Raw genomic sequence first — 23,240 nt, forward strand, 5'->3', positions numbered from 1 at the left:
GTAGGGGCTGATTTTTTGCGGGATGAGACGACGGTTAGATTGGTATTATTTTGGTGGGCAAACGCCTTTTTGATCGCTTGCTGTTGTACTTTTTGTGATGTACGGTGTTCATCTGAGGGGTTAGGTCATGTGATATGTTTATAGAGCCAGTCGATACGGACGCGGCGATACCTAATATGTATACTTTTTTTCCCCCCTATGTTTTACCAATTTTTTTTAACTTTATTTGGGGAAAATGACGTTTTTGTTTATTTTTACTTGAAATTTTGGGGGGGGGGGGGAACTTTTTTTTTCCACTTTTTTTTTGTCCCACTTTGGGACTAGAACTTTTGGGGGTCTAATCCCTTTACAATGCATTCCAATACTTCTGAATTGGAATGCATTGGCTGTATGAGTAATACTGTGTGTATTACTCATACAGCTTCCGGCCTCATACAGCTCACAGGGTCATCACCGGAAGGCAGCGCAATGCCCCCTACAGTCCCATGGAGACCCGATGGCACCGCGGCCCACCGCAATAGGTAAAAGCCGCAAACCGCAGGTCTGAATTGATCTGCGGTTTGCGGCTATCGCCGACATGGGGGGGTCACAGGACCCCCCTGCGCATTTAGCCGAGGTGCCTGCTCAATGATTTGAGCAGGCACCGGCTTCCGATCCCCGCCCGCCGGTGATCAGAAATATACAGGCGTACAGGTACGCGCTGTGTCCTTAAGTACCAGGACATCGGGGAGTACCTGTACGCCCTGTGTCCTGAAGAGGTTAAAGATGGCGCCCGCTCCTGCCCGCTGCGGGCTCCATAGCCGCGGGTGGCCAGCTGCTTCTTTTAGCAGACACCCACGGCTCATGTCCGCAACCGGCAGTAATGCCGATCGCAGACATTTAACCCCTCAGATGCTGGGGTCAGTCCTGACCACGGAATTTGAGCGCGCTGAAACCGAAAGTGCGCACTTTCGGTTGTGCTCCGGCTCCCCCATGTGGCGATCGGAGGAGCCGGAGCGTGTATGCAGAAGCCTGTGTCTTTATGAATGACACAAGGCTGCTGCATAGTATTTCCTATGGAGCCCTTGCCTGTAATAGGGCTCCATAGGAAAGTAGTGAAATCATCATAGACTTTAATGCAAGTGCATTGGAGTCTATGATAATAGCAATCAGATGATTACATGTTATAGTTCCCTATGGGAACTATAAAAAAGTGTAAAAAAAAAAAAAAAAGTTAACTTTAAAAAAAATATATATATTTTTAATCACCCCCTTTTCCCAAAGTAAAAATAAAGGAACAAAAAATAAATTAAAAAAATACACATCATGGGTGTCGCAATGTGCGAAAACACCCATAGTATAAAAATATATTTCCCATACGGCAAACAGCGAATCGGAAAAAAGGCGTCCAAATGGCCGATTCGCAGTTTTTGGTCGATTCATTTTCTACAATTTTTTTTATAAAAAGTGATCAGTAAAAAGTTCAGATTGCCCCCTCAAAAAATGAGCCCCCATACAGCTCCGTACACATAATTACAAATATGGTGACAAAAATAAAACTGATTTTTTTCCCACTTTTATAATCAAAACGCAAGAAAAACTATACATATAAAGGTATCGCCGAATTCGTACTGACCTGTAGAATAGAAGTTACTGGTCAGTTTTATCGTACATCAAACGTCGTAATTAAAAAAAACGTAAAACTGTGATGGAATCGCTTTTTTTTTGCAATTTTACCCCATTTGGAATTTTTTTCCCGCTTCCCACTACATCATATGCAATATTAAATGGTGGCGTTTAAAGTGCAACTTGTCCCGCAAAAAAAAAGCCCTCATATACCTATGTGAACAGACAAATAAAAAAGTTATGGCTCTGGGAAGGAAGGTAGTGCAAAACAAAAAATGCAAAAAAAAAAAGACAAAAAAAAAACCTCTGGTTATGAAAGGGTTAAGACAACCTCACAAATATGCTTTCAATGTTTCCCATATTAACAGCTCATCCGCCATCCCGTCATGTACTTAAAAAAACCTTTTTAGTTGGTCTGGTATTCTATTATTGTTTGACGTTAGGGATAGCCAGAATGGTTGTATACGCATCTTATTTCCATGTTTTATAGTATCAGGTAATAGAAATCTCACTGTCACTGTTGCAGGATCTGAAACTCCATGCGGCCCGTACCATATGTCTACTAGATCATTACCTAGGATGTAATCTATTCTACATAATGCTCCCCTTGATGGGGTAAAGCATGAGTACGTTGCCTGCAATGGATGTCTTTCCCGCCACATATCCACCCATCCCATCTCAGCAGTCAACCTGGAAAGTACTGTATTAGAAGGTTGTAAGTTTGCTCTAGGTGCTTCAGTTTGAAACCTGTCTAGGCTGTTGTTCATCACCATATTAAAATCTCCCATACATATCATTCTATAATTGCGCCAACAATCCCGTCGCCGCGTGTAGCACAGAAATAGAAGCGGGAGGAGGATTATATATATTTATCACTATATGAGGAATACAGTTGATGTAGGCATAAACAAAAATAAATTTTCCCTCCGGATCTATCACTGTCTTTTGTACTTCCCATCTAATGAAGTGATGCACCATCAGGGCTACCCCTCTGGGTTAAGACTCTGCAAAATGGGTAATGTATGTTTTTGTTATTTGTAGTATTCATATAAATTAGTTGGTTTAATTCTTAGCCAATCCCGCTTATTGCGGACGGATAAGATTAGTTGCTACATTATTATTATCACTATTTAGCAACGATGCATATTGCTGAATAAAAGTTTATATTAATTTTCAGAGAAAACTCTCTGTTGGGAATCTTTATATTCCCTAGTCTGATATCAAGCCGATAATTTATAAGTTATTGCAATACTACCAAAAACCATAGAGAAAATGACGGATATGAACCCTTGCTTTGCCAAACTATGATAGTTTGGCAAAGCAAGGGTTCATATCCGTCATTTTCTTTATTGAATTTCTGTATATAATCAGTTCAGATATAAGCTGTTATATTTTAGCAGAATTGGTATATTTTGCATTGGTTTATTAGAGTGTGTTGGTAAATTTGTGGTGTGTCAGCACAATCTAGTGGCGTATTTTGGGTACAAAATTTCATTGTATTGTCTTTGCATTATTAGTGGTCGTATATTCATTGTATATAAATTACTGTATAATAAATCATTTATATTTTTGCATAGACGCTGGTACCGTATTTTTACTAATTGCACAAAATAATTAGGTTTTCGATCGAATTATTTTTTTCTAAAAGGGGTTTATATGTCCCCCTTGGATCAAAAGTCTCAAGGATACGTTTTTTTCCTTTGATCCATTCTTTGATAAAAGTAATCCATGACTTAAATCCAATAAACCCTAGTGTATAGGTGCTGGCATTGTTTACCATTACTTAGTATTTACAATTGTCGTTGGACTAACGGATGTGCCTTTTTTGCACCTATATTCTTAATATATACGAAACTTACATTTTATTAGTACCTGTCATAAAACAAGTTACTGAAATAAACAATAAGAACGAAAACCTTAATTTAAAAATATCAGAGTGAGCGCTGTCTTTTGCTTTTTTCAGTGCTATCTTGTAGCATGACACTGTCACTGTCTAATGTTCATCAATTACTCTGCGTCGGTGGCTGCGCACTTTCAGTTTCTGGCTAGTCAGTCACTTATTATTTTTTAGCTATTATAGATTGCGCTCACTAACTGTCCTAAAATCTTTAAGCTCAAAGGCTCCCCCCCCCAGTCTACGACTGCCCGAACCCTGAGGACGCCGAACACTCAGCGAAACATGTCGGGGGACAGTGCTCACTCTGATATTTTTAAAATAAGATTTTTATTCTTTTTGTTTATTTCAGTAATTTGTTTTATGGCAGGTACTAATAAAATTGAAGTTTTAGTTATATTAAGTATATACAGTCAGGTCCATAAATATTGGGACATTGACACAATTCTAAAATTTTTGGCTCTATACACCACCACAATGGATGTGAGATGAAACGGACAAGATGTGCTTTACCTGCAGACTGTCAGCTCTACCTGCAGACTGTCAGCTTTACCTGCAGACTGTCACCTTTACCTGCAGACTGTCGGCTTTACCTGCAGACTGTCACCTTTACCTGCAGACTGTCACCTTTACCTGCAGACTGTCACCTTTACCTGCAGACTGTCACCTTTACCTGCAGACTGTCACCTTTACCTGCAGACTGTCTGCTTTACCTGCAGACTGTCAGCTTTACCCGCAGACTGTCACCTTTACCTGCAGACTGTCTGCTTTACCTGCAGACTGTCAGCTTTACCTGCAGACTGTCAGCTTTACCTGCAGACTGTCGGCTTTACCTGCAGACTGTCACCTTTACCTGCAGACTGTCGGCTTTACCTGCAAACTGTCAGCTTTACCTGCAGACTGTCAGCTTTACCTGCAGACTGTCGGCTTTACCTGCAGACTGTCAGCTTCACCTGCAGACTGTCACCTTTACCTGCAGACTGTCACCTTTACCTGCAGACTGTCACCTTTACCTGCAGACTGTCACCTTTACCTGCAGACTGTCACCTTTACCTGCAGACTGTCTGCTTTACCTGCAGACTGTTAGCTTTACCCGCAGACTGTCACCTTTACCTGCAGACTGTCTGCTTTACCTGCAGACTGTCAGCTTTACCTGCAGACTGTCAGCTTTACCTGCAGACTGTCGGCTCTACCCGCAGACTGTCACCTTTACCTGCAGACTGTCACCTTTACCTGCAGACTGTCAGCTTTACCTGCAGACTGTCAGCTTTACCCGCAGACTGTCACCTTTACCTGCAGACTGTCTGCTTTACCTGCAGACTGTCGGCTTTACCTGCAGACTGTCAGCTGTAATCTGAGGTATTTACATCCAGATCAGGTGAACGGTGCAGGAATTACAGCAGTTGCATATGTGCCTCCCACTTGTTAAGGGACCAAAAGTAATGGGACAGAATAATAATCATAAATCAAACTTTCACTTTTTAATACTTGGTTGCAAATCCTTTGCAGTCAATTACAGCCTGAAGTCTGGAACGCATAGACATCTCCAGACGCTGGTCTCATCCCTGGTGATGCTCTGCCGGCCTCTACTGCAACTGTCTTCAGCTCCTGCTTGTTCTTGGGGCATTTTCCCTTCAGTTTTGTCTTCAGCAAGTGAAATGCAGCTCAATCGGATTCAGGTCCGGGGATTGACTCGGCCATTGCAGAACATTCCACTTCTTTCCCTTAAACTCTTTGGTTGCTTTTGCAGTTTGCTTTGGGTCATTGTCCATCTGCACTGTGAAGCGCCGTCCAATGAGTTCTGAAGCATTTGGACGAATATGAGCAGATAATATTGCCCGAAACCCTTCAGAATCCATCCTGCTGCTTTTGTCAGCAGTCACATCATCAATAAACACAAGAGAACCAGTTCCATTGGCAGCCATACATGCCCACACCATGACACTGCCACCACCATGCTTCACTGATGAGGTGGCATGCTTAGGGTCATGAGCAGTTCCTTTCCTTCTCCATACTCTTCTCTTCCCATCGCTCTGGTACAAGTTGATCTTGGTCTCATCTCTCCATAGGATGTTGTTCCAGAACTGTGAAGGCTTTTTTAGATGTCGTTTGGCAAACTCTAATCTGGCCTTCCTGTTTTTGAGGCTCACCAATGGTTTCCATCTTGTGGTGAACCCTCTGTATTCACTCTGGTGAAGTCTTCTCTTGATTGTTGACTTTGACACACATACACCTACCTCCTGGAGAGTGTTCTTGATCTGGCCAACGGTTGTGAAGGGTGTTTTCTTCACCAGGAAAATAATTCTTCGGTCATCCACCACAGTTGTTTTCCGTGGTCTTCTGGTGTTGCTGAGCTCACCGGTGCGTTCCTTCTTTTTAAGAATGTTCCAAACAGTTGTTTTGGCCGCGCCTAATGTTTTTGCTATCTCTCTGATGGGTTTGTGGTGTTTTTTCAGCCTAATGATGGCTTCACTGATAGTGACAGCTCTTTGGATCTCATCTTGAGAGTTGACGGCAACAGATTCCAAATGCAGATAGCAGACTGGAAATAAACTCTGGACCTTTTATCTGCTCATTGTAATTGGGATAATGAGGGAATAACACACACCGGCCATGGAACAGCTGAGAAGACAATTGTCCCATTACTTTTGGTCCCTTAACAAGTGGGAGGCACCTAACTGTAGGTGCAAACAAGGCGCATCCGTTAGTCCAACGACAATTGTAAATACAAAAGTTCTTCATGCTCACCATTTTTTGTAACATTGCTCCATCAAATTTGGACTGAGCCACATCCAGTTCGGCTAGTTTTTCATCCAGCTGCTGCTGCACATTTGTCATTTCACAATTAGCAACTTCTAAATGGTGATGTCGCTTCATGAGACTTTCCTGGAAAATGTAAGAAGAAAACATGAATCAAATCTTTGCAAATATTATCCCAGGAAAATCCTCATTTCTCCACAGGGTAGGTGATAAATATCAGATTGCGGGGGGATCTGTTCGCTGGCGCCTGAAACGAGAGATCACTATGTCCTCTCTCTGAATGCAGAGTAAGCGCCAATGTTGATCCACCGCTCCATTTATTTCTATGGGAATAATAGAGCCCTTTCTACCTCAGCCCCATACAATTAAATTGAGCAATGAACCAACATGTGAACTCCCGCACTTCCTGGCTACATAACTCCTCAGAGCTACTGCAGCCAATCGGTGACTATTCTGGGGACTGCAACCTGGGAATCTGACCCGGAAAATCTATGCCTCTGTGGAGAATTAGGATGAAGATTGGGCAGATTCCTTAGACTCCACACCCCAGTCTACCCAGTGCAAACCAGCTGTGGCTTATTGACATCTCCATTGAGAAACATAACATACAGCCAATACTATGTGCCTAAGCTGCATACAGACAATTCTATTGGCTATTGTTGTCACAAGCCTGACATCTTACTCTTTAATGCATGGGGCAATTAGGTTTTCTTACATGACAATATTGTACAGAGCTTGTAATGAGCCAGCTCGGTAATACGGACAAGGACAAATACAAGTTGAAATACAGTATATTTCAGTTATGATGTCTGCAGCATTGTGAATTCAGCTCTGGAGTATAATACAGATAAGCACGTAATAACTCAGTTTTGTATGTTCACTGATTCAAATTGTAAACGGACAAGCCTCAAGTGTATGGCAAAAAAATGGTGTGAACCCAGACACACAATTTTAAAGGGCTCCTCTGGTGTAACAGAAGGACGTCCTACCTTTAATGGCAGTACCTCCTTGTTGACTTCATAAAATGTCACCATTGCTTGTGTCCATGACATAAGACCGGAAACATTACCACCGAGCTTCCTTGCATTTTCCATTGTGTAATCTTCCATCTGAAAATAGGGCTGCAATAACTCCACCATCTCCTCAGTAATACAGTCTTTTGGGAACTGATGAAGGGACTGAAGGAATCCAGAAGTGCTCATGAGCTGTTAACAAATACATCTATGATTATTACATTTACTGCAAAAACATCTTCTACCATAGCGTCAGGTTTACCACTCACACAGTGAATTAAAATGCACATTCAGGGAAAGTTGATACTTTGCATATTGGACTGAAATCCCAAGTGAATGGATTATTCTAAACATCATTCAAACTTTTGATGAGTGACAGCTGCAGCATCCAACCAGGAGGCCACTACAGCTGTCACTAGAGCAGAGATAGGAAATGTCACGGTGTGACTGCTGCCAGTCTGCTTATTAGGTGTGTGCAGCCACACAACTGTAATCTAATGTAATATAGTTGGTTGGATTCACCTTTACTGACTCTCCCCAGGAAGGCCTACAGCAGGGTTTGTCAGGATCCATGACTACTGGATCAAGCCTCTTTTGCAACAACAGAAGGCAGGCATCCATGATCCTCATGACCAGATGTGGCGGCTTTGCAAGCTTCCGAACTGTAGAAATATCCACAGGTTTGATCGTCTAAAAAAACAAAACACTGATAAGACGTCATAGTTAAAAATGCCAAGAGCAAGAATAGCAGTAGGAATCTGAGATTGTGGATTCTGTGATACGTGGCAGCACAAGACACAACCACAGACTGATCAGCGATCTGCACCCCCCTCTCTACTGACAGGCTGGAGCGTCTCTTCTGGATGCCACAACAGCAGTTTATGATGATTTATGTCTAGTAAACCTTACTTAACAGAACCCCGGACAACCCCATGGATTTAACTGTAGTTAGCCACTAGATGGCAGAGTCCCATCTACACATTCACATGGAGGGTCTAGCTAGGACAGCATGCATCATCTTTCTATCAGCGTTTTCTCACATTTAATGCAGCTTCTGCCTCCAGTAGAGCGGGTCTTGCAGCCTCCAGTTTACTTTCCGCCATACGCTTCTCACTTTCTATTTGCTGCGCAATGCTCTGAGCTTTGTCTTTTACCAGCTGCATTTCGTTCTGCACTTTAGCTGCTGCCTGTGCAGTTAATGTCACTTCTGCCAGCACCTGTAGATTTCAAGCAGAATGGAACAGAACAATTGAAATATAGAAAGTGGTAAGGGCACTGGATCTGTTGTAACACCAAGCGAATTCATCGAAAACATTGACTGTGATATCTTTGCCCGGAAATTGTTAAATGCCTCTGTGGTGGGACTTACCTTGTCGGCTATCAGAGATGCCAGAGCCAATTCGTTCTCCTTCTCTGCAAGCTCCTTGGATACATTTCCCATAGATTCGCTGGCTTCCATGAGCTTGGAGAGTCCTTAGAAAGGGAAAAAGGAAAATGTTGTTTACAGCGGCCAAGAGGTTCTGTGCTCCAGAAGCCGAAATGATCAGACTGATATCATATACCGGTATGTTATTCTGGACACAAGAGAAAAAGGCACTTCACTGGGAAAGACATTAAACAAGGCAGGCATGGCGGGGAGGATGAATGAAGACGATCACAGTGATCACAAACAAGTCACATGGTCACAAGTCAAACTAACCGGATGGCGTTCTGTATTGTTAATTCTTTTTCTTATTGCTATTGGTCAAGACTGAAGATACTGTACAAAGGCTGAAACCTAGAATACCTGATGTCACCTACTCTAGAAAGAAGCTCGGCCTTCAGTTTTAGTCCTGTTACATACAAATGCTGGTCAGAGCTGAGAATTAGAATAATGAATACATTCCTGCATTAAACCAGCGCAGTGCCACAGACAGTCCCTAAATGTGAATATCGCCAGAGACCGAGCTGAGCCCCACTGACTAACCAGGGTATAGACTCAATTCAGTTGAATCTGAATCGACTAAGTTACAAGGGCTTATTCAGCACAGCCCCAGAGACTAGACACTGGATGCCACTAGAGGTATGTTAGTGTTGGAATTTGCCATCACTTTATGACTGGTGGGGGTGCGTCCTCTGAGAATCTTAAAGGGGGTCTTAGAGAATTAAGAAAATGAAAATACTTAAATATTAATTTATTATAAATATATTCCCATATACCTTTCATTAGGTGCAATCTTTAGGAGAAATAAAATGGCCACTGTCAAGTTACTTGAGGGCACTGAGGTAAAGAGCTGCCTCAGCCTCCTCCCCTACTTGTCAGGGATTATGGTCCTGAATACAGCTGATAAGATCTTCAGCTGAATCTCTGTAGGAATGGAGATCATGGGGAGACGTGAAGTACAGAGGACGGACAGGACAGACTGTGGTAATGGACACTGCATACAAGCGCTGCTGCTCTTTATCACATCCTCCTCTGTGTTGTCAGGTAACGTCCTCCTGTGTGATTAGGACGGGTTTTGTGTGCACTAATTGCTCCCAAGACAAATTGAACCCTTATAACTAATGAAAGGTATTAGGGAATATATTTCTAATAAGTATTTTTAGTAATTTTATTTTCTTAATTCCCGGAGAACCCCTTTAATGCTGGTGCACTGCTGCATCCCCTTCAATGCTTCTCAAGTGAAAGGCGATCAGTTCCAAAATCAGAAGGGCCCCCAGAGGTCAGACCCCCACGACCACAATTTGATGCTATATTCTAGCGATATCCCATCACTAAGCGTCAGGAAACTTATTTCATCCACTCTGTCACCATGGGATGAATGAGCACAGTAACCAGGAACTAATCACAATGACCAGACCCCCAAATAACTTGCAAGTAAGTCCCCCTGGACTGCTCTATATACCACTTGGGCATTGGGCATGGCAACCTGTTATCCAGAGCGGATAACGCAGCAGTGGCCATTCAGAAGGAAAAACATTAGCGCCCCCTTATGGTAATATGCTGCTATCTGCTCTGTCTGCCAATGTTTCGCTTTGGCCACATTTAAAGGGATATTCAGTTTTAGTGGAAAACATTCACAATGTCATTCATTTTGTAACATACAGTATTTTATGCATCAAGTCTTCCCAGATCTCTGCTTGTAGACATTGAATGGGAACCTTCATTGTTATGACCCTGAGCCATGTGATGGACACACATAGGTAGAGGGTTCGTTACAGTACAGTTATCAGAGCTGTGCACCTGTGTGTCCATCCCATTAACAATGAAGAGTCCTAGTCAGTGACTACAAGCAGAGATCTTACCGTTAATACAGACTATTCTTGATAAAACTGTGCGCTGGACTCAGAGGTAATAAATGTCAGAATATAAATCTTTTGGGATAATTCACCGCCTCACCTTTGTTCATGAGCTCGGCCTGTTCATTCATGGATTTACATTTTTCAGCGTAGATCTTTTTGTAGCTATGTATAAATGATAGATATGATTTGGATGTTACATGAGCCCTCCGCCGAAATCTGAAGTAAAATAACAAAAAGATATAAATATGAAACATTGCAGGTGGCAAGAACTTACTAAACCTGGCACTAACCCATGAATATTTGGGGATCCTTATTTATTCCATGGAGTCAGCCATGTCTGGGAGCCATTTCTGCTTATTTGTGGGGTGACAGATTTACACTGTGGTCTTCTAAGATCCCTAACCTTTATACAGGGTTATTATCTGTTTTATATCACATAGATCCATTTCAATTTTTAATTTTATGGACAAGAGGACTTTTCCATATCTCCCCCATTACCACTGGTGTTAATATCAGGACCAGGTATGGTGTATATTACAAGTATATACTCATAATGTTTATTTGACAGAGGGCTGCATTTTAGTAATAGTCCAGAACCTCATCAATTGTATCAATGTCTGATGGGCAGCACGGTGGCTCAGTGGTTAGTGGTGGCTCAGTGGTTAGCACTGGTGCCTTGCATCGCTGGGGTCCTAGATTTGAATCCGACCAAGGACAACATCTGCATGGAGTTTGTTCTCCCCGTGTTTGCGTGGGTTTCCTCCGGGTTCTCCGGTTTCCTCCCACACTCCAAAGACAGACTGATAGGAGCCTTAGATTGTGAGCCCCATTGGGGACAGTTGGATGCTAACGTCTGTAAAGCTCTGCGGAGTATAGTAGCGCTATATAAGTGCATAAAATGAATAAATAAATAATAAATCACCCGGCCCCCAAATGATGCACAGGTTAGAAAGACATCAGAAGAAGCTGTGAGCAGCTGCAGTTACCTGTGAAAATAACTCTCACAATTCTCTGACATCTGGTCATGAAATACTGCCATGGCCTCCATCACATTGGATTTGCCTTCAGAGCTGCATGCAATGTCAAGCCCAGACAGGAAGTAAGAGGAGACGGCTACTAAAGCTTGCCTCGGCCAGTGACTAAACCAGTCCATAGTGCAGCCAGTGATAAGAGCCGGGAACTTCAAAGATCGTGTCCGTAACTTGTTACCGACCTGGACGTGATAAATGATTACACATGTCAAGAACATTCTCCCAAACTTGTATTGATCCCTCATAGACTGAACCATCTGTTATCATTTCACTTGGATATACAGTACAGACCAAAAGTTTGGACACACCTTCTCATTCAAAGAGTTTTCTTTATTTTCATGACTATGAAAATTGTAGATTCACACTGAAGGCACCAAAACTATGAATTAACACATGTGGAATTATATACATAACAAACAAGTGTGAAACAACTGAAAATATGTCATATTCTAGGTTCTTCAAAGTAGCCACCTTTTGCTTTGATTACTGCTTTGCACACTCTTGAAATTCTCTTGATGAGCTTCAAGAGGTACAGGAACAGGTCACACCTTTGAAGACAGTCAAGTACGTGTTTTGGATAAGGAGGCCGATTGGTACAAACGAGACGTGAAGGAGGCCATCTACGTAAAAATGGAGAAGCCAAGCTTGAATAGAGGTGGGGGGGTTAGACATCTATTGTCTGCCACATACAATGCTGTCTTGACACCTTTTTCTGGGAAGTCTTTATCACCTACTGACTCCAATTAGGATAATGGAATCAACACCTTTGACCCAATGCTGGGTATAATTACCAGATGTGGATTCAGTTACATATTTATTCCCAGAATTTTTGTACAATAACTCAGAATTGAGAAAGCTCGTTGGAAGAACGAGTGAAACGTTTTCAAGAAATCTACAGTACGTCCAGTTGCCTTGAATTATTCTTTACAGATATATTCAAGAGGTAGTCACCTGAAATGGTCTTCCAACAGTCTTGAAGGAGTTCCCAGAGATGCTTAGCACTTGTTGGCCATTTTGCCTTTACTCTGCGGTCCAGCTCACCCCAAACCATCTCGATTGGGTTCAGGTCCGGTGACTGTGGAGGCCAGGTCATCTGGCGCAGCACCCCATCACTCTCCTTCATGGTCAAATAGCCCTTACACAGCCTGGAGGTGTGTTTGGGGTCATTGTCCTGTTGAAAAATAAATGATGGTCCAACTAAACGCAAACCAGATGGAATAGCATGCCGCTGCAAGATGCTGTGGTAGCCATGCTGGTTCAGTATGCCTTCAATTTTGAATAAATCCCCAACAGTGTCACCAGCAAAGCACCCCCACACCATCACACCTCCTCCTCCATGCTTCACGGTGGGAACCAGGCATGTAGAGTCCATCCGTTCACCTTTTCTGCGTCGCACAAAGACACGGTGGTTGGAACCAAAGATCTCAAATCTGGACTCAACAGACCAAAGCACAGATTTCCACTGGTCTAATGTCCATTCCTTGTGTTCTTTAGCCCAAATAAGTCTCCTCTGCTTGTTGCCTGTCCTTAGCAGTGGTTTCCTAGCAGATATTCTACCATGAAGGCCTGATTCACACAGTCTCCTCCTAACAGTTGTTCTAGAGATGTGTCTGCTGCTAGAACTCTGTGTGGCATTGACCTGGTCTCTAATCTGAGCTGCTGTTAACCTGCGATTTCTGAGGCTGGTGACTCGGATGGACTTATCCTCCGCAGCTGAGGTGACTCTTGGTCTTCCTTTCCTGGGGTGGTCCGCATGTGAGCCAGTTTCTTTGTAGCGATTAATGGTTTTTGTGACTGCACTTGGGGACACTTTCAAAGTTTTCCCAATTTTTCGGACTGACTGACCTTCATTTCTTAAAGTAATGATGGCCACTCGTTTTTCTTTACTTAGCTGCTTTTTTCTTGCCATAATACAAATTCTAACAGTCTATTCAGTAGGACTATCAGCTGTGTATCCACCTGACTTCTCCACAACGCAACTGATGGTCCCAACCCCATTTATGAGGCAAGAAATCCCACTTATTAAACCTGACAGGGCACACCTGTGAAGTGAAGACCATTTCAGGTGACTACCTCTGGAAGCTCATCAAGAGAATGCCAAGAGTGTGCAAAGCAGTAATCAAAGCAAAAGGCGGCTACTTTGAAGAACCTAGAATATGACATATTTTCAGTTGTTTCACACTTTTTTGTTATGTATATAATTCCAAATGTGTTAATTCATAGTTTTGATGCCTTCAGTGCGAATCTACAATTTTCATAGTCATGAAAATAAAGAAAACTCTTTGAATGAGAAGGTGTGACTTTTGGTCTGTACTGTATGTGGATAATACTGACATCTATGTACACCTCTGTCTGTAATTAGGGGGCATCAACTACTACAAAAAAGTAAAGAAAGACCTGAAACTGCTAATTTATGTGCAGTGTTTGATGCATCGGTGTGTGGTGACACAAAGCAATACATTTTTTTTAAGTAGTAAAATATAACAAAAAACACATAAATATGAAATCTCAATAATCATATTGAACCAATGATTTAATTTAACGTCATTTTTTCCAAGCAGTAACCCCCCCCCCCCCCCCCCCCCGATCATGAGCAGGGACCCTATATCCCATTGAGCCCCCCTGAAATGGAAGGAAAAGTGTGACGACGCTCCTTTCATACTTACAGGTGAAAGGCAGAGTACGACATGCAGGTTCCTCCTACACCGAGAGAGAAAATACTCATACAAATTCTCAAATGTTGGGGGGTGACCTGGAAAATCCCTCTTCATAACTGGTAGCAAAGGCTGAGCGATCTCTTCCAGCTCTTCCCGAGAAAACAGATTAGAAACCTTCAAGAGTATTGCGAGTAAAAGATAATAAGGAGGTCAGCTTCACAGAGGTGTAAGGGCACCTTTACACACAACAGATCTTGTTGCAGAAAATTCAGTTTGATTCATTTGAATGGGATTGTTTTGGCAGCAAGCACAGGGGTATCTGCAAGCCCCACTCAGATAAGTGGGACTGATTTTCAGGGCAGAGATCAGATCTATTGCAGCAAAACTGAACCTACTTAAGGCTAGGTCTACACGACGACATTTGTCGCGCGACTTTTGACAGCTAGGGCGCAACAGTTGTCGCGCGACATTTTGTTTCACCAATGTCGCGCGACTATTTTTATACTGGCAGTCTATGGTGTCGCACTGCAACATGCGACATGTTGCGACTGCGACGCGACAGTCGCAGAAAAATCCATCTTGAATGGATTTTCTGCGACTGTCGCGTCGCAGTCGCAGCATGTCGCATGTTGCAGTGCGACACCATAGACTGCCATTATAAAAATTGTCGAGCGACATTGGTGCAACAAAATGTCGCGCGACAAATGTCGTCGTGTAGACCTAGCCTAAGGCTAGAGCTACACTGCAACATATGTCGCGCAACATTCATGTTGCACCAATGTCACGGTACATTTTTTGTAATGATAGTCAATGGTGTTGGACTGTGGCATGCGACATGCTGCAACTGCGACACGACAGTCGAACAAAAATTCAACATGTCTCAAATGTAGCGCAACACATGTCGTGTAGCGCTAGACTAAGGGGGCTTTCCCACCTTAGACAATTATGGACACGAGCAGCCACCTCTCCTTTCATTTATTCACCACCTAAATGCAATGGTCAATAGTTCCCATACCAGGCAAGACAGGTATTGGGTGTACCCGATTCTGAGAATAAGGACTCATGCACATGACCGTTGGATATTTTGCGGTCCGCCACGTGCATTCTGCATTTTGCTAAACGGAACGGCCCCTAGTAGAACAGTACTATCCTTGTCTGTAATGCAGATAATAATAGAACATGCTCTATATTTTTGCAGAACTATCATGTGGACATACGGACATGGAGTGATTACCGTTTTTGGCGTCCCCATTGAAGTGAATAATGCCACATACGGGCCGCAAAAAAACGGAACGGACACGGAAAAAATTCATGTGAATGAGCCCAGTGCTGCAGCTCTCATTCAGCACTGTGGCCCTTCCCAGTCCTTTCTGCACATTGGTAACTGATCACTGCCTGCTCCAGTGACCTGCAGTATGATCCCAATGAAGTGTAAGGAGCTGACTGCAGTACAGGGCGCCTCTGTGCAGCAAAAGACTGGTTGAGAGCACTGCTGTTCCTTCATTTTCAGGACTGGTGGGGGTCCCAGAGGTCAGACCCCTGTTTATTATAAAGTAATGGCATATCCTTGCGATATACAGTATCAGCACTTGGAAATAACAGTTTAAACCCCTCTTCAGAAAGATACTGAGCGTCCAAAACTAGAATTCCCCAGTGTAAATGTATAAACGAATGTGTTCATTTCCTACAGTCCACTGGTTGCAGCAGGTAACTCATTGTCATCAGACCGATCCCCAAGGTTCTGGTTCTTATACTTTCCTATCCACAAGGCCTTCATGTAAAATGCATTTGCCAGCTCCTCGCGAGTTGTTTTGCAGTCTATACATGACTAAAATGCATCAATAAAATGCAGAACTAAGTTTTAAAGTTGGGGATTAGGGCAGAAACAATTACTCAAATCAATTGAGTAAGGCTACTTTCACACTAGCGTTCGGGTGTCCGCTTGTGAGTTCCGTTTGAAGGCTCTCACAAGCGGCCCCGAACGCATCCGTCCAGCCCTAATGCATTCTGAGTGGACGCGGATCCGCTCAGAATGCATCAGTCTGGCAGCGTTCAACCTCAGCTCCGCTCAGCAGGCGGACACCTGAACGCTGCTTGCAGCCTGGCCGTGCGGAGGCAAGCGGATCCGTCCAGACTTACAATGTAAGTCAATGGGGACGGATCCGTTTGAATATGACACACTATGGCTCAATTTTCTAACGGATGCGTCCCCCATTGACGGGGAACTGATGGCACTGAGGAGAGCTGATGGCACTGGGGAGGGGGAACTGATGGCACTGGGGGGAGCTGATGGCACTGGGGAGAGCTTATGGCACTGGGGAGGGGGAATTCATGGCACTGGGGGGAGCTGATGGCACTGGGGAGCAGGAACTGATGGCACTGGGGAGCAGGAACTGATGGCACTGGGGAGCAGGAACTGATGGCACTGGGGGGAACTGATGGCACTGGGGAGGAACTGATGGCACTGGGGGGAGGAATTGAAGGCAAGGTGGGGGGGCTGATGGCATGGGAGGGGGAATGATGGCAGGGGGGATGGGACTAATGGCAGGGGGTCTGATGATGGCATGGGGGGACTGATGAGTTTTTTTAGAAAACGTTCTTTTAATTAGTTTATTCTTATTAGAGTACTGGATGAATCATTGGATTAATCAGTAGAACTGTTTACTAAAATAATCGATAACTGCAGCTCTAGTGGAGATAACTCAATTTGTAGATATCACCCCCCCCCCCCCACCCCCCAGGGAAAATTATAACTGAAATTCATGTTGCCTCCTAATCTACAAGCAACTAAACTAGTAGTGACATAAGAAGATAATTAGGAAATTGCTGTATTCAAGCTAAGGGGGCCACTTTCATACATGTGATGCAGGGGTAAGTGACAAGCAGTCTATGAATTTACCTCTCCTGAAGAAAGAATATTGTTCATATATTCCAGGAAGAATTCTTCTCGGATATCATTATCAGTTAAAATAAATGTTACGCCCCTTCCTTCAACTCCAGCCATTTTGTAGAGAACCTTTAGGTCCTCCAGCAGGTCCGATACTCCGTAAGATCTGGGGAGTTTAGAATAATCAGTTATTGCTGCACATGACAGATTGGTGTTAGCTGCTCACTAATTATTTCATGTAATAACAGAACAGAAAGATGATGGGAGGCACATTTTGTAAAGATCTAAATGCAGAGGACAATGAATGCCTGGATATGGAACTATGACAAGAATGATGGAAGGAAGAAATCAGATGACAGCCATAGGCCGAGGAGCAGTCTGTATTCCTGTGCTATGTGCACATCATGAGAGAAGGACATAACCATCTAATATCTGCACATAAATGACAGACCGCTCACTACACTATGCTGACAGGTTCCCTTTGTATAAAGTATAAGCCTAATTCACACGTCTGTGATAAGATGGTTTATCTGTGAAGAATCCGTGTTTGGTCTGCCTGTCCCTTTTTTTGCTCTCAGTGTGTCATCCATGTTCCATACACTGCACAGCTGAAAATTAATCTCCTCTTAATGGTTAATGAAACACGGATGGCATCTGTGTTGCGTCTGTGTTTTCACAGTGCAACAGACTATGATGGGCATGAAAGACCCATAAACACAGACAAAATGGGTCCCGCTTCTGTTGTAACACTACGGACTCACGGACTGTGCTAAAACACTGATGTGTTAAAATGAATGGGTACATGAGTTATCCATGTAGAACACGTACAGCACAAGTCCATGATTCCCTGACGTGTGAACAAGGCCGGCGTCAGCACCCGGCGCCCACAGATCCTGCGGAGGCCCACAGCACAGCTGCCAGAGGTCAGAAGCAATGAGGACTTCTATCAATACAGATGGAAGCGCTCATGGCTGAAGCGCAGGGAGCTAAGTCCTGTCACTCACCGCTCAGCTCCCCGCGCTCTTCCCCTCCTTCAGGCCGGCGGCGCTCTGAATGGTGAAGCAGGAAGACTTCTCCCTGCTCCAACATTCAGCCTGCAGGCACGGATCGGGCTGCTGGCCTGTGTGGGCGGAGCCTGCAGCCTGGTAATCTGCATTAGCTCCGCCCACATAGTGCAATTCGCAAAGTCATGCATTTGGTAAATCCTGTTTGTTGATACGCTTCTAAAGGTAGTTGATTTAAAAATCAGTGGGCAGCAGATACAGCCATTGCCACATTTGAAAGTCCCAAATGGTTTTCGATCTAACCAGCACTTGTGAATGCCCCCTTAATTATGTTGGTAGGACTAAGGCTAGTTTCACACTTGCGGCAGGACGGATCCGACAGGCTGTTCACCATGTCGGATCCGTCCTGCGGCTTTTTCGCCGTGCCCGCGGACCGCCGCTCCGTCCCCATTGACTATAATGGGGACAGAGGCGGAGCTCCAGCGCAGCACGGCGGTGCACGGAGAAAGCCGCCGAACTAAAAAGCCTATAGTCAATGGGGACGGAGCGGCGGTCCGCGGGCACGGCGAAATAGCCGCAGGACGGATCCGACATGGTGAACAGCCTGTCGGATCCGTCCTGCCGCAAGTGTGAAAGTACCCTAAGCGTGAGCTTAGGCGGAGGGTAGGAGATCACATTGGGGATATCAACCATCAGCGTGATAAACCCATTTCACGCCATGTCTCGGAATATCACAATGGAGACTATAAGACTCTAAAATTTCAAGTAATAGAAGTAATCCGCAGGTCTCTTAGAGGTGGTGATTGGGACAGGAGGATTCTCTGTAAGGAGGCGCAGTGGATACACCGCCTCAAAACGGTGTATCTGCTGGGCCTCAATGAACAGATCTCTTTTGCCTGCTTTCTGTAATCCCTCCTTTCACTTTAGTTTTCACTTTGGATTCACTTATTTTGTCAATCTACAAACCGGATTCCAAATAAGTTGGGACACTATACAAATCGTGAATAAAAACTGAATGCAATGATGTGGAGGCGCCAACTTCTAATATTTTATTCAGAATAGAACATAAATCACGGAACAAAAATTTAAACTGAGAAAATGGACCATTTTAAGGAAAAAATATGTTGAATCAGAATTTCATGGTGCCAACAAATCCCCAAAAAGTTGGGACAAGGCCATTTTCACCACTGTGTGGCATCTCCCCTTCTTCTTACAACACTCAACAGACGTCTGGGGACCGAGGAGACCAGTTTCTCAGGGTTAGAAATAGGAATGCTCTCCCATTCTTGTCTAATACAGGCCTCTAACTGCTCCATCGTCTTGGGCCTTCTTTGTTGCACCTTCCTCTTTATGATGCGCCAAATGTTCTCTATAGGTGACAGATCTGGACTGCAGACCGGCCATTTCAGTCCCCGGATCCTTCTCCTACGCAGCCAGGATGTTGTGATTGATGCAGAATGTGGTCTGGCATTATCTTGTTGAAGAATGCAGGGTCTTCCCTGAAAGAGATGACGTCTGGATGGGAGCAGATGTTGTTCTAGAACCTGAATATATTTTTCTGCATTGATGGTGCCTTTCCAGACATGCAAGCTGCCCATGCCACACGCACTCGTGCCACCCCATACCATCAGAGATGTAGGCTTCTGAACTGAGCGTTGATAACAACTTGGGTTGTCCTTGTCCTCTTTGGTCCGGATGACATGGCGTCCCAGATTTCCAAAAAGAACTTCGAATCGTGACTCGTCTGACCACAGAACAGTCTTCCATTTTGCCACACTCCATTGTAAATGATCCCTGGCCCAGTGAAAACGCCTGAGCTTGTGGATCTTGCTTAGAAATGGCTTCTTCTTTGCACTGTAGAGTTTCAGCTGGCAGCGGCGGATGGCACGGTGGATTGTGTTCACTGACAATGGTTTCTGGAAGTATTCCTGAGCCCATTCTGGGATTTCCTTTACAGTAGCATTCCTGTTTGTGGTGTCGTTTAAGGGCCCGGAGATCACTGGCATCCAGTATGGTTTTACGGCCTTGACCCTTACGCACAGAGATTGTTCCAGACTCTCTGAATCTTCGGATGATGTTCTGCACAGTTGATGATGATAGATGCAAAGTCTTTGCAATGTTTCGCTGGGTAACACCTTTCTGATATTGCTCCACTATCTTTCTGCGCAACATTGTGGGAATTGGTGATCCTCTACCCATCTTGGCTTCTGAGAGACACGGCCGCTCTGAGAAGCTCTTTTTATACCCAATCATGTTGCCAATTGACCTAATTAGTGTTAATTGGTCTTCCAGCTCTTCGTTATGCTCAAATTTACTTTTTCCAGCCTCCTATTGCTACTTGTCCCAACTTTTTGGGGATTTGTTGACACCGTGAAAATTTGAATCAACGTATTTTTCCTTTAAAATGATACATTTACTCGGATAAACGTTTGATCTGTCATCTACGTTCTATTACAAATAAAATATTGACATTTGCCATCTCCACATCATTGCATTCAGTTTTTATCCACAATTTGTTTAGTGTCCCAACTTTTTGGGAATCCGGTTTGTATTAATCGTATGTCCCTTTACTTTATGTACATGTGTCAACCTGTCTCTTCATTGGACCATAAATGGTCATGTATGTACAACTAAACCAACAGGGGACCCCCGATTAATGAAATTTTTTCCATTACCTTGTGTTTACTTATCTTCCCCTGCCCTTATGTACCCCAGCTAGAATCATTGTGGCAACCCCCTTCCTATATCTGTTGGGCACTCCAGTATCTCCACCACCCAGTCCCCATTTTTTTTTATTATGATTTTGTATTTACATGAGGAACGCAAGTGATACAATACCGGAACTTGGCTTGCGTTCCACCAACCAGATATGTGTTTCACATGCCGGAAGTAGTGTCAATCCCGGCAACAGCGCTTTATTCAAAGCGCGGTAAGAGATAGCCCATATGCCCTATCACCACATATCTTGAGTAGTGACTGCGGCGCGTCACCTGGGCATCTATCACTTTATAATATAACTTATTTTCGCTGCACACCAGTACATTATATATAACTATGGAATGCATTTGCGCTCCACACACCCAGAAGTTAGGCGGATCTACAGGCTCCGCCTGCTATAATACCCCCCCCCCCCCCATGAGCGGGAACATCAATCTCAAACAATTCAGGTATAAATGAGGCTAGCGCTGGACCTGCTGTTGCGCCTTATTCATCTTGGTTGCCACTATCTACACCTTATCTGCTGTATTTTGTCCCCTGAGGAACCGATGACTTTTTTCAACGGGAAAACGTGTCGGGACCAGTAACTTCAAATTCTATAGGGCATTTCCAGGGTGACTTAGGGTTTAACTACCGATAAGTGTGGTCGCCCCTTTCGGGACGGGTGTTCCGCTTTTAGGCAGGGATAGCCTAAGAGGGACACCCAGGGATAATTCATATCCCGACACCAACATCTTGAACCAGTGGGTGTATTATCAGAAAAAAACACAGGGATCGTGAGATCCTCGTGGTCCACACTACCATCGTATGGTACCACCTATGCATATGTGCCCAGGAAATGCCTCAGTATCTGTTTTCATATCTGGCCACACTTTAATTGTGGGCACAGTTTAGATTATATATTTGTTATATTTTGTGGGGATATCTATAATTTGTGATTTTTATCATGTCATATTAAAGGTTATGTTTTAGAGTTTTTTTTCTCTGTAAGTGTAATTGATTATCCCTCTCCCAAATACGCTTTCTGTGAGTATATCTATGGAGGGGGCACAGAGGTCTTTATTACTATGAAGGGGGCACAGTGGACTTCATTACTATGGAGAGGGCACAGAGGGCTTCATTACTATGGACGGGGCACAGTGGACTTTATTACTATGGAGGGGGCACAGAGGGCTTTATTACTATGGAGGGGGCACAGTGGACTTCATTACTATGGAGAGGGCACAGTGGACTTTATTACTATGGAGGGGCACAGAGGGCTTTATTACTATGGAGGGGCACAGTGGACTTCATTACTATGGAGGGGGCACAGTGGACTTCATTACTATGGAGGGGGCACAGAGGGCTTTATTATTATGGAGGGGGCACAGAGGGCTTTATTACTATGGAGAGGGCACAGAGGTCTTTATTACTATGGAGAGGGCACAGAGGTCTTTATTACTATGGAGGGGGCACAGAAGACCTTATTACTATGGAGGGGGCACAGAGGGCTTTATTACTATGGAGGGGGCACAAAGGCCATTTCTACTATGTAGGGGGCACAGAGGGCATTTCTACTCTGGAGGGGGCACAGAGGGCATTTCTACTCTGGAGGGGACACAGAGGGCATTACTAATGTGAAGGGGACACAATGGGCATTACTACAATGAAGGGGGCACAGTGGGCATTATTACTGTGAAGGGGGCACAGTAGGTATGATTACTATGAAGGGGCACAATGGGTATTATTACTGTGAAGGGGGCACAATGGGGATCATTACTGTGAAGGGGGCACAATGGGGATTATTACTGTGAAGGGGGCACAATGGGGATCCTTACTGTGAAGGGGGCACAATGGGGATCATTACTGTGAAGGGGGCACAATGGGGATCATTACTGTGAATGGGGCACAATCGGGATTGTTACTGTGAAGGGGGCACAGATAGGGCATTACTACTGTGAAAGGGGCACACTGTGGGCATAACTACTGCGAGGGGCACACATCTGTACAAAACTACTGTGAAGGTCGTACAATGAGGGCAATACTACTGTGAGGGAGTACAATTTTTTTTAAAGTATTGGGGGGATGGGTGCTAGAGAAAGGAACTGCCACAGGTGCCAAACACCGTAGGCACGCCACTGAAGCAGGGAACTATATCTGTGTAGGAGGAGGAGCGGGGCAGGCTGGGAATCCGCCTCTGCTCCTCCTGCACAGCAGCGCCATGTGTCACAGTATCCTGCTGATGGGGAGCGCAGATCATGGGAGGAGCCAGGGGACTGAGGCCAGGAGGATTTATTGTTTGTTTTTCTCACTTCCTGTGAAGGCGGGCACATCTAGGCATAACCACTGTGAAGGCGGCACTGGGCACATATCTTGGCATATCCACCGTAAGAGAGCACATATCTTGGCA

General features: G+C 44.2%; 1 protein-coding gene across 1 annotated transcript in view; it reads right to left on the bottom strand.

The window, feature by feature from the left end:
- DNAH8 (dynein axonemal heavy chain 8) overlaps positions 1 to 23,240 on the bottom strand; it is a 478,630-nt gene that overhangs the window by 99,991 nt on the left and 355,399 nt on the right. Inside the window, exons 63-71 of the mRNA XM_044291082.1 lie at positions 17,142 to 17,295; positions 14,252 to 14,416; positions 11,541 to 11,767; positions 10,652 to 10,770; positions 8,642 to 8,745; positions 8,313 to 8,489; positions 7,795 to 7,962; positions 7,249 to 7,464; positions 6,248 to 6,385 (exon numbers count right to left, since the gene is read on the bottom strand). Of these exons, the coding sequence (XP_044147017.1) occupies positions 6,248 to 6,385; positions 7,249 to 7,464; positions 7,795 to 7,962; positions 8,313 to 8,489; positions 8,642 to 8,745; positions 10,652 to 10,770; positions 11,541 to 11,767; positions 14,252 to 14,416; positions 17,142 to 17,295 (1,468 nt within the window). The remainder of the gene's footprint in view (positions 1 to 6,247; positions 6,386 to 7,248; positions 7,465 to 7,794; positions 7,963 to 8,312; positions 8,490 to 8,641; positions 8,746 to 10,651; positions 10,771 to 11,540; positions 11,768 to 14,251; positions 14,417 to 17,141; positions 17,296 to 23,240) is intronic.

The sequence above is a fragment of the Bufo gargarizans genome, chromosome 4, assembly GCF_014858855.1.
Source record: "Bufo gargarizans isolate SCDJY-AF-19 chromosome 4, ASM1485885v1, whole genome shotgun sequence".
NCBI lineage: Eukaryota > Metazoa > Chordata > Amphibia > Anura > Bufonidae > Bufo > Bufo gargarizans.